At 43.7% G+C, this 15,518-nt stretch overlaps 1 protein-coding gene across 19 annotated transcripts in view; it reads left to right on the top strand.

The window, feature by feature from the left end:
* The window catches only part of MAPK8IP3 (mitogen-activated protein kinase 8 interacting protein 3), a 144,555-nt gene extending 130,489 nt beyond the window's left edge, over positions 1 to 14,066 (top strand). For 16 of the 19 annotated variants that reach the window (XM_075011198.1, XM_075011210.1, XM_075011201.1 and 13 more), the window contains 8 exons: positions 99 to 166; positions 1,768 to 1,916; positions 2,842 to 3,013; positions 3,149 to 3,262; positions 5,681 to 5,719; positions 11,869 to 12,048; positions 12,387 to 12,530; positions 13,926 to 14,066. In XM_075011198.1, the coding sequence (XP_074867299.1) occupies positions 99 to 166; positions 1,768 to 1,916; positions 2,842 to 3,013; positions 3,149 to 3,262; positions 5,681 to 5,719; positions 11,869 to 12,048; positions 12,387 to 12,530; positions 13,926 to 14,047 (988 nt within the window). In that variant the 3' untranslated portion in view covers positions 14,048 to 14,066. Of the gene's footprint in view, positions 1 to 98; positions 167 to 1,767; positions 1,917 to 2,841; positions 3,014 to 3,148; positions 3,263 to 5,680; positions 5,720 to 9,681; positions 12,049 to 12,386; positions 12,531 to 13,925 lie in introns of those variants that run through there. The other 3 variants (XM_075011203.1, XM_075011218.1, XM_075011211.1) reach the window with 2 other exon arrangements.
* Positions 14,067 to 15,518: the final 1,452 nt, after the last annotated feature.

Genomic DNA, 15,518 nt, shown 5'->3' with positions numbered 1-15,518 from the left:
CATTCAGCGGACTAAGCAGATCATTCACACATCCGAATCCAGCGGCATTTCCTGTTTCTGTCTGTTTTTCATAAGCACTTTTTTCTTTTCTACGTCAGGCATGTGAAAGGACGGGTTCTTGTTGCTCTGGCAGATGGAACGCTAGCCATATTCCATCGAGGAGAAGGTGAGGCTCAAAGCAGTAAAGATGGACAGGACAATTTCATAACAGAAGTAGAGTTTGTGGAAATGAATTTAAGCATGTCAATGCTGTTCTGAATCAAGATGACAGGGTGGCAGATTGCTGGGCAATTAATATATTCTTAAAATTTATGGCTCCTATAAAAGAATCAGCCTCTCCCTAAATCTTTATAGCTGTGCTTTTGTTTGGATTGCAGTTCTTTATCTGACTAGCTGCTGGCTGATTTTGCATCTCTAGAGATCAACTCTGTCATACTGCAGCTCCCAGCTGTGTTTGTACCTGGGATCTTCAATTTCCAATTGTGACTAAATTCCCAGAGTAAGACTTTCTTGCTCAATTACTTCTGGAAGTCTCTGAGTGTAATCAGCAGCAGGGTCAGTAAAACGTACTAAGCTGAACAGATTGCTCTTAGTATTGAAACTAATTTTGATTCAACCTTTGTTATGGTTGGTTAGGCAGTGTGTGAACTTGAAGTTGAGGTCTGATCATTCATATTAAAGTCCCAGGAGGTAACTGTGTTAGTCTGCATCTGCAAAAACAACAAAGAGTCCTATGGCACCTTAAAGACTAATGGATTTATTTGGGCATAAGTTTTTGTGGGGATTCAGCTGAAAAAGGGCGTTTTACCCACAAAAATTTATACCCAAATAAATCCATTCATATTAAAGATAAAATAATTCTTCATGACCTACGAATTATGTGTCTTCAGAAGAAGAGTGATTCTTTTAACAGCTGAAGCATATGTTTGGGAAGTGACATCTGTGTTCTGTCCCTGGCTGTAAGTGACTTTTGGCAAATGATTTAACTGTGCTTCGGCTTCTCTGTTTGTAAGTCCCTTACAGAGAAAGCATAAGATCGATTCATATAAACAAACTTTGAGATAATCCCATTGGATCTGCTTTCTTTTTTCCTCCTTGTTTTTGCTGTACCTTGTTAAAAAGCTTAGGGGAATCTATTCACTTTCTCACAATAAGAATGGGGACTTTAATCGGCCAGATTTTGGAAGTTTCACTGCTATGTACTTAATGAGCATAAGTCTCTGACCTCAAGCAGTAGTATGAATCTGTGGTCTGTTAGCAGATCTAGGGAAAATGAGCTGAGGGGGGTGGGGGAGTGTTCTGTAATTCATGACCATCCACTGCCAGTCTAGCAGGAATTCACACTTGATTATTCAGACATTCAGAATCTCCAAATTCTGTTTCAATATAATAAACTACTTTGACTCATTGTGTTGCTTATTATGGGAGTCTTCCTGCAGAAGTTCTTGTCACTGTTAACAGCACAAAGATTTCTGTAGTCTTTAGATTATTACAGTTGTATATCAGGATTTCCCTCCTGTGTTTCATCTGGTTCCCATGGCATGAATTGTATTCCTGATAATTTATTCTTGAGGGTTCTTGGCCAGTCTTACACTCCTGCATGACTACTCAGAAAGTTAAGAGTATTGATTACTTATAGCCGCGTTTTAAATAATTAACACAGCTTTCATTTGAGGGAGAATACCAGAGTGGAACAATGCAGTCCCAGAACTAAATGGAGTAACATCTGATGAGTGTACAACCCCTCTTCTGTCTTCTTCTCCCCAGATGGTCAGTGGGACCTCAGCAATTATCACCTGATGGACCTGGGCCACACCCACCATTCTATCCGCTGCATGGCCGTGGTATATGATAGAGTCTGGTGTGGCTATAAGAACAAAGTCCATGTCATCCAGCCCAAGACAATGCAGATTGAGGTGAGGGGTGTTGGTATGTCTGTGATGGTGTGTGTGGGAGAGAGATTGTTGGTTCCTGGTGTATTTGTTCTAGATGTTCTTTTGCAGAAGAGTGAGAGAATGCAGAATTTTTGTATGCTCCTTGTTGACTCTGCATTGGTAGGACAAGAGTTGTAATGAGAGGTCATTATTCTGGAGATCTTCCAGAATAGCACTCATGACACACAGTCATTCCTCCCTGTAGGGAACCCTCAAATCACGTTTCAGCTTAGCATTTCACCTCATGTAACTGATGAGGCTGGGTGTCTTGGCTGGCCCTAGTGTGTATGTCTCAGTAGGAAGTCAGGCTTGTGGTTGGCTGCAGGCTGTGTATGAAATGTGGGTAGTGAGCTCCGGCGGGGTAGGGAGGAGAGTTCCACCCACTGAAGAGCAAGAAGTTAGGTTTTAAACTCTCTTGTTGAAATTGTAATTTATAATTGTGTAACCAGAGTAACAGTGCTTGTAGGGTACAGCTGCTACAAAAGGGGGAAAAATATAAACGGTAAATTCACAATCAGTAAATGCACCTCCCTCACCCCCAGCAGGATCCTCATACTGTGCTTTTAAAAACCAGACTGAGAAGTGCTAGCTGATTCCTGTTGCAATGTTTGAAAAGTGTCCTGAGTAAGTCAAAATGGGTTCATTTCATTTCACTCTGGCATGAGCCATTTCATTAATGTCCTAGTTCCAAAGTAGTCTATTAGAATATCTAAGACTGTAATAATGCACACTGGGGAGAAGAAGCCAGAGGAACAGGCTGACCAATCACACAGTTGCACTTCAGAGCTTCAATGTACTGTAGTGGAGTTTTCAGAGCTATTATGTCTATAATTCAGGAGTTTTGAAAGCAAAGCAGTGCCCCAGCCCAGTAGTAAAGTCACATTGCTTCCCCTGTGTGGCCTTTCAGAAATCTTTTGATGCCCACCCACGCCGGGAGAGCCAAGTCCGGCAACTGGCATGGATTGGAGATGGAGTGTGGGTCTCGATCCGCCTGGACTCTACACTGAGGCTGTATCATGCGCACACCCATCAGCACCTTCAGGATGTGGACATAGAGCCGTATGTCAGCAAGATGCTAGGTGAGATGGCAATGCCAGTAAGAAAATGGCCTGTTTGTTATTCTGGGGGGCTGGTAACATCAGTGTTTGTTAGGCAGTGTTGTTCCAAGTGATATCGCCTTTACTGATTCTGCAATTCTCATTCATGCTTGGCAGGCACTGGAAAGCTGGGCTTCTCATTTGTGCGAATCACAGCCCTGCTCATCGCCGGCAACCGCCTCTGGGTTGGGACAGGGAATGGTGTCGTGATCTCCATCCCATTGACTGAGAGTAGGTGATGTTTGTCAATGTTTTCTTGATGTCAGCGATATCTGTATTGGCTAATTGTCTTAGGAAGGTCTGTGGTGCACTAATGTATCTCCACCCTGAACCTCTGCATTTTGGGGTCAGAACTGGAATTCTGGTCATGGCAGTTTTCAGGGAGCAGGAAGGGGACTGGCCATGATGGTTTGCACCATGTTGCAGAAAAACATGCCTCAGTTTTGAGCATTCCATCATTATGCTCATCTGAGGGAAAACTCATCTCAGTGCATTCCTGCAGTAAAGTTACCAAGCTGTTAGAATGTATAAAGAACAGGCTGCATAATAATGCAGAAAAATGTATGGTGCCATTATCAAATCAGTGGGACATCTTCATATAGAATACTGTATGTGTTGCTGACCATCCCACCTCAAAATGGACCTTACAGGGTTAGAGAGGAGCAACAAGGATGAAAAAGAATGGCAAGATGAATTATATGGAATATATTATAACACTTTTATATAAATCAGCAATGCAGCTTCACCTAGAAAACTGAAGTCCTGGTCATCACATCACAAAATAGGTATTACAAAGCTAGAGGTGGCTCAGAGAAGGGCAAGAGGAATGATCAAGGGTTGGAAAAACTCTCCCATGAAAAGAGCTTGCAAACATTGGGATTGTTACATTAGATAATAGCTGAATAAGAAGGGACATGATATAAGTATTATAAAAGGAGGGTGTAGAAAAAGCAGATTGGGAACACAACGCACATGCATGCAGAACAGTTAATGAAATTGACTAGAGGGAGATTCAAAACCAATACAAAGAAATATTTTTTTCACAGCTTGTAAACAATTTTTTGAATTCACTACCACAGAATATGGCTAAAGCTAAGAACTTAACCTGTCCAGCTCCTTTTAGAATCTTGTTTTCTGGGTATTTAGTGTACCTAGACTTACCAAAATTAATGAAACAAATTTTGGAAGGGGTGTAAATATTTGTGCTTTAGGGTTTAAGCTTATCTCTAATCACAAGGGATTAGTATGAACTTTTCATGGTGACAGAATTATTCCGCATGTGCTTGATGATGTGCAGTCTCGTGCACACCCCTCCGAATCATTCAGTGCTGTTCACTGTTTGAGACGGGATACTGGATTAGTTTTAGCCTATTTTGGCTTAGTTGGTGGACTGATCTTTCTAATGAGGTAATGTCCATTCAGCTGGGAAGAACTGAGAAAAATACGCAGCGTGTGAAATCAAAAACCCTTTAGAATTAGAGAATCTGAAATGTCTCTGACGTGTTCACTTTTAGTGGTGATGTTTGAAGTTCCTCATTTTGCCTAGTCTGATTGAGTGCCCCTGGATTTGGTCTGACATCACCCTAGTTAATGGGATTAGAAATTCACTAGAACTTAATTTGTCCCATTCAGAGATCAAACACGTTTTTTTGCCAGCCCTTGCAGTCCAGTTGAAGCAGTTTCCTCCTCTGAAGAGTGGGCATTGTTTCCATGTATACAAAGGCTGCTGTTTAGAATGATTTTAATGTTGACTCATTCTGAAGGCACTGAGAATCTTGGGGGAAAATGCAGTGGAAAATGCAGGCTGTTTCTGGATAGGTGGCTACAGAATGAGAAGTCTTCTGAGCGATCGTTTCAGCAGACCTCTTGTGATGCAGTAGGTAGCTGAACTTCTCCCACCGGCATCTCTCAAAGCTAATGGTATGAAAGGTTCATTAAATCAAATAAAAGACTTAGTGTGAATCAGTCCAGTAAAAATCAGTATCTTATGCCAACTCTATTACGCTGGTAAAATGAGGAGACCTAGCAAGTTTGCTCCTAAATGGACTTGAATTATTAGAATTTGCAGTCAGGATCTCACAGTTTTGACAGCCTCACCGAAAAAGGACAGGCCATATGATATGGGCTCAGAAGTGGGGTTTGGAGGTTATGATACGTAGGGACTTGGATTTAATGACTGATTCGTTGACTGGTGTCAAAAGCAGCAGGAATGGAAAATTCCAATTCAGGAGGACCACAGTGGATCTGCTGTTCCTTCTATAAAACAGACACATATTTTATCTGGCATTCCTTTACATGCCAGCAACCACAGGAAGAAGCAGCAGCCCTGCTTTCAAGTTATTTCATATTGTAAGCTAATGCTACTAGCCTGATTCTTGATGTGATTTTGAAAATGTAGTAAGATTTCATTATGAAGCTGAATTATTCTCCTCCCTTCTTGATGCTGCCACATGTTATTTTGAGGTAAGAAAGAGCATCAGTGTTTTCTTACCAAGTGATGCTGAATCTATAGGATCCATTGGTGCTATCTAGATTTAAAAGTTTGTTTTTCCTTTCTGCAGTTTCTACAGTAATTGCCCTTTTCTTCTCTCCTTACCTGCTTGTTTGTCCTCATATCCTTCTGTTTTCCCATTCCTTGCCTGTGTCTAGCTGTAGTCCTCCACCGAGGCCAACTCCTTGGACTCCGGGGTAAGTTTAACACCTCCTTCCTTCTAGATTTCATGTCATTCCTTGTCCACCCATTGACCTTTCTGCTCATTTTCCCACCCATTCATCCATCTGTTCACTTCTCTCCATCCATTTATCCAGTCACCTCTCCCATTTTAAGTTGGAATCACTGAGTAGAGACTAGAGATAATATAAATAGTATTAGTTCTGGGACTAAGAACATTTAAACCCTTCCATTTGTTTTATTGTGAAATTGAGTATTTTAATCTGTCCTATTAATTTCACTGCTTCTGTGGCTCAGATTTCCAAAGATGATTAATCAGACTCTTTACTTTGTAACCCTTACAATAATGATCTGCACAGCCAGATGTTCCCAGGAAGACAAGGAGAGACCCTCCACTTTTTCTTGCAAGATATTCTTTGAACTCCTTCATTTTCCAAAATAGTTATGGCATTTGCTGCTCTGGGACCTGTTAGCCGGTGGCCAGGTAATGTGCGGTGAGGTACTCCCCTGGGTCCTAAGCAACCCAGTTTTTTACTGTTAGAGCAGGCAGCTCCTAGCACACTCACCCACGGCCAGGCTGTAGTAACCAAACGGTTAAAGTTCTTTTGTTGTGCCGGCTGTGTTGCAGTGACAAAACGGTTAACAAAATAGTTAGGCTTGGATCTTAACTAGTTACAAGTTTATTAAGCTACAGTTATAAGCGTGCGGTTACAAAAGGCTATTGTTTACTTCTTATATGCTAGCAAAGTACAGGTGTTAACAAGTTACGTTACAATCCAATACAAAGATATCTGTGACCATCTAACACAATGATATCTTGATACTAGTTACAGAGCTCTAATTCTTTAGCTGTGCACAAAAAAAAAGTCAGAGACCTAGCATGGGTGTATCTTACCCTCTCTGCATCTCTCGATACCAGCGTAGCCAAGCCGGATCGGTCACTCAGTTCCGCGGAAAGACGAATACGAGGTTGGGCGTCCCCAGTTGTGGACCTCGGGAGGCAATCACCTGACCCGACCAGCAGGAAGTTGGTCGAATGCACTCAAAGTTAGAGTTCTGCTGGACCCATCTTTTATACCCCTTTTGGGTTACGTATTCTCTTTCTTATCTATGGTGCCAGATCATACTGGTCTGTCTTTGTGACTCCAGTTTGTTACAAGGGCATTTCTACTTAGTTTGCACTTGTAAGACAAGAGATAAACAATTTAGGAGTACAGGACATTCTTTTGTGCGGGCGGGGCACGTCCCCTTCTGGGTGATTGTGTGTGTGCATCATATTGATCAATGCCAGCTGGGGTGATTTCTTGAGGGTCCACCCCCCCTCTCATGTTGACAGTCTGGCCTGTTAGCCTTCTAGCTGTACTTTCTGCTTCTCAGGGTCACGATAAGCTAGCATATCTGGGCCTCAATGAGGGCATCAAAGACTGTGCTGTCAGCAGCCGTTTCCGTGCCCTGTGTGCTCCTCAGTGGAGGGGGGGCAACGAGCAAGCTGGCTTGTAAGGGGGAGACTCTGTCTGGCTACAGGACCTCATAGTCAGAAATAATTGAGCACAACTTTTAAAAGTCTTAAAAATCATTTGAATTTATGCAAACCAATACAGTGATCCTGAAAAAATTAACATTTTTGGTTCAAGGCTTGTAACAACTATCTTCAGGGGTCAGGAAGAAATCTTTTTCTCTCTAAAGCATAGTATAATTACCCAATATGATTTCTCCTTTTAATGCATTAGATACTAGTCATTGCTATAGACAGAATATTGAGCTAGGTCATTGGCTGATACGACCTCTCCTAAGTAACAATCAGATGATGCCAGCCAATTGTTCGTAATGATAGCAAACAAAGTTGTGAAGATGTAGAAAGCCCTTACTGATATCATTTCTCTTTCTGATCAGCACTTATTCTTCTCTCCAAATATATTTGCATGTGGTCTCATCATTCTGACTTGAGCCTGCTAGTTGTACATCTGCTCTGATTTCAGGATTATTTCAGCATTATTTAATAACTGAAACAGACTTCAGCCCCAAATACTCTGTAAAATAGTAGATCCCTGTGGTAGCAGAGTTGTGTAGCAAACATCTCGTGATAGAATTGTAGGCCTGGAAGGGACCTTGAGAAGTCATTTAGTTCAGTCCCTTGAACTCATGGCAGGGCTAAGTATTATGTTTTAGTTCTTTCAAGTGACTGATCACAAATGGAAGCTTTGGATTCAGTACAGTGTCCCTCTTAAGATTAAACTAGTTAGAGTGGTAAGGCTTAGCAAGGAAGCATTTTTCAAATATATTAGAAGCGAGAGGGAAGACCAAGAACAAGGTAAGACTATTACTTAATGAGGAGGAAAGGACAAGCACAACAAATGCAGCAATGGCTGAAATACTAAATACCTTTTTTATTTCAACTTTCACCAAAAAGATTAGCAGAGATAGAACAACTAACATAGTGAACATCAGTGTAAATGGGCTAGGATCTGAAATTAGAACAGGGAAAGACCACATTAACAATCAGTTGAACAAGAGACATGTCTTCAAGTCAGCAGAACCCAATGAATTACATCCTAGAATACTTAAGTAACTGGCTGAAGAAATCTCTGAGCCATTGGTAATTATCTTAATAACTTATGGAGAACAGAAGAGATCCCAGGAAAGTGCAAATATAGTGATGTAAAGTTGATTAAGGACAACCCAGAGAATTACAGACCAGTCTGATTAACTTCAGTATCTAGAAAGATAATAGTGCAAATAATCAATTAGTTTGTAAGCCCCTAAATAATAATAAGGTGGTAAGTAGTAGTCAGCATGGATTTGTCAAGAACAAAACATGTCAAACCAACTTGAGATCCTTCTCTGACAGGGTAACAAGCCTTGTGGATAGGGGTAAGCAGTAGATGAAATGTATCTTGACTTTTAAGTCCTGATGCTGTCTCCACATGACCTATCTTATAGGGATGTATAGTCTAGATCAGCAGTTCCCAACCTTTTCCAGATGACGGACCTATTTTGACAAGTCAAGAAGATTTGGTGGCCCAAGACAATTCAAAAACGGGGTGGGGGAAGGAGGAGAGTAGTGCCATAACTAGCTAATTTTGTGCCTGGGGCAAGAATATAAAATTGGGCCCCCTCACATTTATATATAATAGTAGTTATTTCATGGAAAATACATAATGAAATAATAACTATTTATTATAGCTTATTATTATTATAGTTAATCTGAGTTGTGGTGGGGGAAAGACTCATCTTCAAACTGCTCCCTGCACCCTCATCTTAAATCCCACACTCTGATGCTGGAGGGACTGTGGGGAGTTGCACTCAGAGGCTAGGGGGAGTCGCACTCAGAGGCTAGGGGGATTCACACTCAGGCAGGGGAGACACATTCAGAGGCTGATGAAGCTTGGGGGAGTCACACTCAGAGGCTGGGGAGACTTCCACAAAGGGCTGTGAGGAGGCACAAACACAGAAATGGAAACTGAGAAATCAACTATGTAGAAGAGAAGGAGGGGCAAAAGGGGGGGGCACAGAAATTACTGCAAGAGTCTATTAAGTGGCTGCCTGGGATCACTATGAATATCAAAGATGGGGAAGCTGTCTTTGTAATACAGAGGCAGGGGAGTCCATCGTTTTTTACACTGGGAGCCAAACGGCAATTTCTTAAACGTTCCGGGGCTGAACACACAATAGCCCATACCACCACCTCCTCACCCCTGCCTCAGGCTTAAACCCTTGCAGCCCCAAACCACCCCCAGCAGCCCCAAACTGCACACCACCCTCCCACTTCCAGGCTTAATCCCCTTCGCAGCCCCAAGCAACCCCCAGACTTAAACATGCTCCCCACTGCCTCGTTGAAACCCCTCCCCCACCTGCCACTCGCTTGATTCAAACCCCCCGCCCCCCACTGCCTGCTGTTTGGTTCAAAGCCTTCCCCCCGCCTGGCTAACTCCGCTTCCCGCAGCCCCATACCCAAGATTCCTTTCCTTATCTTTCACAGGAACTCCGTGTGCTGCTTCTTCGTAGTCTCCTCTTCACCAGCTCCCGCAGCCTTCAGGCTCCCAGCACGTAGAGCATGCAGGGATAGACCTCAGCTTGTTTAACTATTATTAAACCAATTAACTCAAGTGTTAAACTTTCAGCATACAGGCATATGGCATTTGGTATCTCTATTAATAAACATAGTTGCTGGAAGTGGCAGAATTCAGAAATCACAAATGGTTCCTTTAAGAGCCACATACAGCTCGAGCTGCCCAGCTGGCAATCCTTAACAAATCTAATCACAACTCATAGGTTAGGAATGCCTGGTCTAATCTTTCTGTAATGTGGGTGCACCACTAGTTGGAAAACAATACTCTGTACGTGGTGAGTAATTATCAATGGTTCACAGTCAAGTTGGAAGGGCATTTCAAGGGGTGTCTTGCAGGGATCTGTCAAGGGTTCAATTCTATTGAATATCTTCTTAAATGATTTGCACAATGGCATAGAGAGTACAGTTACAAGGTTTGTGGGCGATATCAAGTTAGGAGCAGTTGCAAAGACAAGGTTAGAAGAAATCAAAACCATCTTGATAAACTGGGAAAATGGTCTGACCGAATGATTCAGTAAGGACAAATGCAAAGAACTCCATGTACAAAATAAGAAATGATTGTCTCGGAGGAAGTATTGCAGAGAGAGATCTGGCATTCATAAGTGGATCAAAAATGAAATAAGAGTTGACAGTGTGCAACTTGCAAAACAGACAAACAAAATTCTGGGATGTATTGGCAGGACAGCAGAAGTCAATCTTCTGTTCTACTTTCTGTGCTGATAAAGCCTCAGCTGGAGTAATGTGTCCAGTTCTGAGTGCCACACTTCAGGACAAGTGAACTTATTGCAGTAAGTCCAAGGGAGAGTAAGAAAACTGATGAAAGTTGTAGAAGAACATGGTCTGTGAGGAGAGATGTAAAGTACTGGATTTATTTAGTCTGGAGTAGAGAGGACTGAGGGAGCAGGGGTATGAAACTGTCTTCAAGTACAGAAAAAGTTGTTATAAAGGATGATTAATTGTTCTCTTTAACCTCTGACAACAGGCCAAGGAGCAGTGGTCTTAAATCTGAGCAAGGGAGGTTTATGTTGGACATTAGAAAAAACTTCCTAACTGTCCTGGTGGTTAAGCGCTGGAATAATGCACCTGGGGAAGCTGTGGACCCTCTGTCATTGGAAATGTTTAAGAGCATGTTAGCCAAATACCTGTCAGGGATAGTTTAGAAAGTCTTGCATCAATGGAGGAGGCTGGAGTAGATAATATATTGAAGCCCACCTGGTCCTGTAGTCCTTTGATTTCTACTGGCCTGGGTGTTCATGTCAGGGAAGGAGTCTACCTTCTTGACTACTGAGTTCTAGTGTTTTTTCACTGGGGAAAGGAGGTGTTTGCTTCTTCATAGCCTGATCCGGCAAGGTACTGACCATCTTTAGCTCCCATTAAAGTCCATGGGAACTGAGGATGGTCAGAATTTCTGAGTTCTTGAAGGGCCAGATAGTTGAACTCATGATTTTGAGGGCTTAGGCTGGTGGCTGACCCCAGCTGTAGAGGCTTTATTGCCAGCCTCAGTCCTTGATTTGACTTTGAAACTGAGCAGCTTCACCAGCCTGGGAAACAGCCATTACTCTGCAGATACATGAGGGCCAAGTGTCCTAACCCTTTCATGAGGACAGCACCCTTTGCCCATCTAAGCACCAAAGCTGGTCACTGGGTCAGAATGCTTTTGCTCTGACTCTGTAGACACTGACTCAGCCAGACTGAGTTCAGAAGACTGGATATTTTAGCTCTAGAAGGCCCTTACTGAGATACCCTTAACATTCTCACTGTAGCATATGTAGAGATGGCATTACTCTTCCAACCATCTTTCAGGGAGGAGTGTTTCCCTATTATCTAAGTACCCCTTTTTATGAGAAGCTCAGCTTGTTAACACCATTGGTTGTGACTGTGCTTCTTGTGCCAGTAGAGAGGGCCTAGATAATTTTGTAAGGTCTCCTGCATGATGCATGAATGAGGGCATTCATCAGGTTGTTTAATGGGCATCTGCACCCTTAGAGCTTTTCCTATGTGGCTTGCTGTTTGTATTTTTTCTTACTTCTCATTTGGAATGATGGTCTACAAATGGGAACAAAGCTACTACTTGATGTTTTTCTCTTCCGTCTTCAGCCAATAAGATATCCCCGACATCTGGAGAGGGAAATCGCCCTGGCGGAATCATTCATGTGTATGGTGATGACAGCAGTGACAAATCTGCCAGCAGTTTCATCCCCTACTGCTCCATGGCTCAAGCGCAGCTCTGTTTTCATGGCCATCGCGATGCAGTCAAGTTCTTTGTCTCTGTTCCTGGTAAGGCAACCAAGGCACCTCCTCATGAGAATTCTTGCATTTACATTCTGTGGTCATCTTATACCCTAAGACATCTTTGGGTCTTGCCACATCAGGGGGAGATCTGAGCTGCCCTGCTGTAGAAGGCTGTGGACGATGCTCCATCTTTTGCAGCTCTTTATGGATCAGTGACCCTTTTTTAATGTCTGGGGTTTTTTTGTGTGTGCCACTAGAATACAAATCCAATTTCCCAGCAACTGGGACTGGATTATCAGGGTGATCACCTGCATGTGTGTCCTTTAATTGAATATTCTAGAAAAGTGGCAGAGGTGCTTACAGGAACAACTGTGCTCTTTCAGGTAATGTTCTCGCAACTCTGAATGGGAGCGTGTTGGACAGCCCCTCAGAGAACCCCAGCACAGCAGCCACTGAGACCGAGGGGCAGAAGCTGAAGAATGTCTTGGTGCTGAGTGGTGGAGAAGGGTACATTGATTTCCGGATTGGTGAGCTCCTACTATGTTTCCTTTTTTGGGAAGGTGTGAGGTGGGAAGTGTTGGGGTGAAACATAGGCCAATGGGATGGGATATAAAAATGTGTTGCTACATAGCAAGTTTAGAAAATGATTTCTATTTGTCATGTCTCCTGCAGTAGAGGAAGTAGTTGGGAATTTTCCTCTACTCTTAGCTGCCCTTTTTCCAGGATGCATGTTTGACCTGACCCCATGCATCAGAGTGGGTTGTCTCCTGCCCATTGGTGAATCCCCATAGATCAGGGGCAAGGAAGCTTTAAGTTAGGGGGCAGTGACCCATAGACAAATCATTCAGAGGCTACGTGAGTGAGAAGCAAATAAAAGCACCATGATGTGTTCTCCAACAGTAAGGAGCCATGCCTATCAGCCCCGGACAAGAGGGAGAGGGCAGAAGCAGGCTGAGAATTGTAGGAGTGCAGGAGTGGGCTGGGAGTGGGTGATCTGGGTGAGAATGGGGTGGAGTAGCAGGCTGACAGTCGGGGATTTGAGTGGGAGGGGGTTTAGGAGAAGGGTGGAAGTTGGGTGGGGTGCAGGAGCAGGCTTGGGGTGTGGACAGAAGGGTGAAGGAGGGTTTGGGATGTTGGGTCTGGGAAGGAAAGGTCAGAAACAGGGTACAGGAGCGGAATCTGGGCAGGAGGCGGGTGCAGAGAGGGCTGTGGGGCCGGGGAAGTACAGGAGCATTTGGGGTGTGGGGTATGGAAGGGAGAATCAGGTGGGGATGAGGAGTCTGGAAGGGAAGGTGCCGGACCAGGGTGGAATGGGGACTTGGGATGGGAGAGAGGGTGCAGCAGGGGGGTGGAAGTGGGAATCTGGATGGGAGAGAGGCACAGGATCAGTTGAGGTCTGTGGGGTTTGGGCAACAGAGGTGCACTTACCTGCTCCCCACTGGATGCACGTCTGTGTACCTCCTCCTGCTACTCCCAAGCACCACCCCTCTCTGATTGGCTGGAATTCTGGCCAGTCACATCAGTGGTACAATGCCTCTGAGCAGCCCTGCTGAGGTGGCAGCTGCTCTCCCCACCCTTCCCCCAGCAGGGATCTGGGCTGGGGTTTCCCCACCCCTGCCATAAACAGTTGTTATCTGAAAAATACTACAGGGTTCTCTAACAACAACACGAGCACAGCAGCCTTTGAGCTGTTGTGTTTTGGAGCATACCTGTTGTTATAAGGATGGGCTCCTACATGGGGATAGAGGAGTGGTTGGCACATGAAATCAGTGTCCTGTTACTACAGTTGCTTTCCAGGCTTGAAAGAAGAGCTCATTTAATGCTGCCATGATCCTTGTTAAGTGACATGAGCCTTTTGTGATGAGCAATAATGCCTGGGATCTCCCTTCCCCTACTCTCTATTGTTTGTATCATCTCTGCAGGGGATGGAGAAGATGATGAGACAGAGGAGAATGCTGAAGATCCTCCCCAAGTGAAGCCAGTGCTTTCTAAGGCTGAGAGGAGCCATATTATTGTGTGGCAAGTCTCATACATCCCTGAGTGAGATTCTCTCCTGCCAACATCTCTCTCTCTCTTTTCTCCCACCTGAATGCCAAGCTGTACATACAGAACTCCTGCATTACACCTATTACTGGGAATTGAACCCCAGGCAACTACAAAAGCTCCTGCATTGGATGGTGACCCCCATTCTAACCTCCGAATTTACAGCTTTCATTTTGGGCCTGTGCACTTATGAGTGGTTGGATTACTGTTCTCCTTCTGCAGCTGGTGTCTACAGAGGGGAAAAAGGCAAGGAATCTTCAGAGTGAAACTCAGAGTTAGGAATCACCCAATCATCTCTTTCCAAGAAGTGTGAGACAAACCTATCTTGGGAAGTGTTGGCCAAGGTTGTCAGGAAGGTTGCCTCACTCTCACCTGCATGAGAAGCAGTACATCACCCTGGTATCCTCCAGGACAAAGAGGCTAATTAATTACAACAGCCCAAAGAAACCTTTCATCCATTTCACCAGATGGAATTCTTATCCCATCCCCACTGCACAGAGTGTCCTCAAGCATCAAGTTTTGTCCCAGGATCTGAGCACAGATTATACCAGAAGGCTGAAGAGGAGGGAACACAAGTTTCAGGAAGCACGTCAGCTGTTTGGTCATAGAAGGACAACAGTCTCATTTTGGGGCAGAGTGCAGAACACATGCTATATATGGAAAAAGTCCTGCTTCTCCTGCTATTTTTGGTCAGTTGGTAACACTAAGTAGTGTTTAGTGAATGTGAAATCAGGGAGGACTGTTTGGTAGAATCAGGTGTTTGGTGTCAGGCCAGAGACTGCTTGGACACCACTGCCCTGAAAGTTTGCTGGGATCTAGTTGATGAACAGAAGAAAGAGCCAGCACTTTATCCAAGTGATATTTTTGAAAGGGGAAGTTAAAAAACACTAAATTTCATTATTTTTACAAGCCTTAAAAATTTCAAGCTACAAGTTGTCATTTAGTAAGAGTTGGGTTTAAAGTGTAGCTGGTGAAGGCAAATTAAACATCTTTCCATGTTGATGTGATAAGGCTTCTGTGTTATCCTAAAAGTTTTGACTCAAGAAGATGCATTCACATCCTAGTGCTGATTTTCTTCAGGGAGAAATGGTCTGCTCTCAAAGCAGAAGAATGCTAGAGAAAAGAAAAGACAGGGTACTGACTTTGTCATTCTCTGTCCCAGTACATAACAGCAACCCAGTGCAAATGTAGGTTCAGGCTTGCATATGCCAAGCCATCGCACTCAGGAGGGCGTTTTGCTTTGGCAGGGTTTGTGTTTCATGGCTGTTCTACAGTTAAATGAGTTACATAAATTGGAAAGGAATTCCAGTAGCTCATTTTAGTTCCATCCTGTGCATGTATCTCAAGTTTTGTTTCCTCACTCCTGCTTCTGATCCACTGGGTAAAAATCCTGATGCCACAGTTTGTCTACTGGCTCCTTACTGTTCTGTGCACTTTGAGCACGTGTACTGCCTGACTTGCTGCTTTTCTGG

Source organism: Carettochelys insculpta, chromosome 16, assembly GCF_033958435.1.
Source record: "Carettochelys insculpta isolate YL-2023 chromosome 16, ASM3395843v1, whole genome shotgun sequence".
In the NCBI taxonomy this organism is placed as follows: Eukaryota; Metazoa; Chordata; order Testudines; family Carettochelyidae; genus Carettochelys; species Carettochelys insculpta.
Note: the sequence above shows the minus strand (reverse complement) of the source record. Positions and strands in the feature narration are given on the sequence as shown.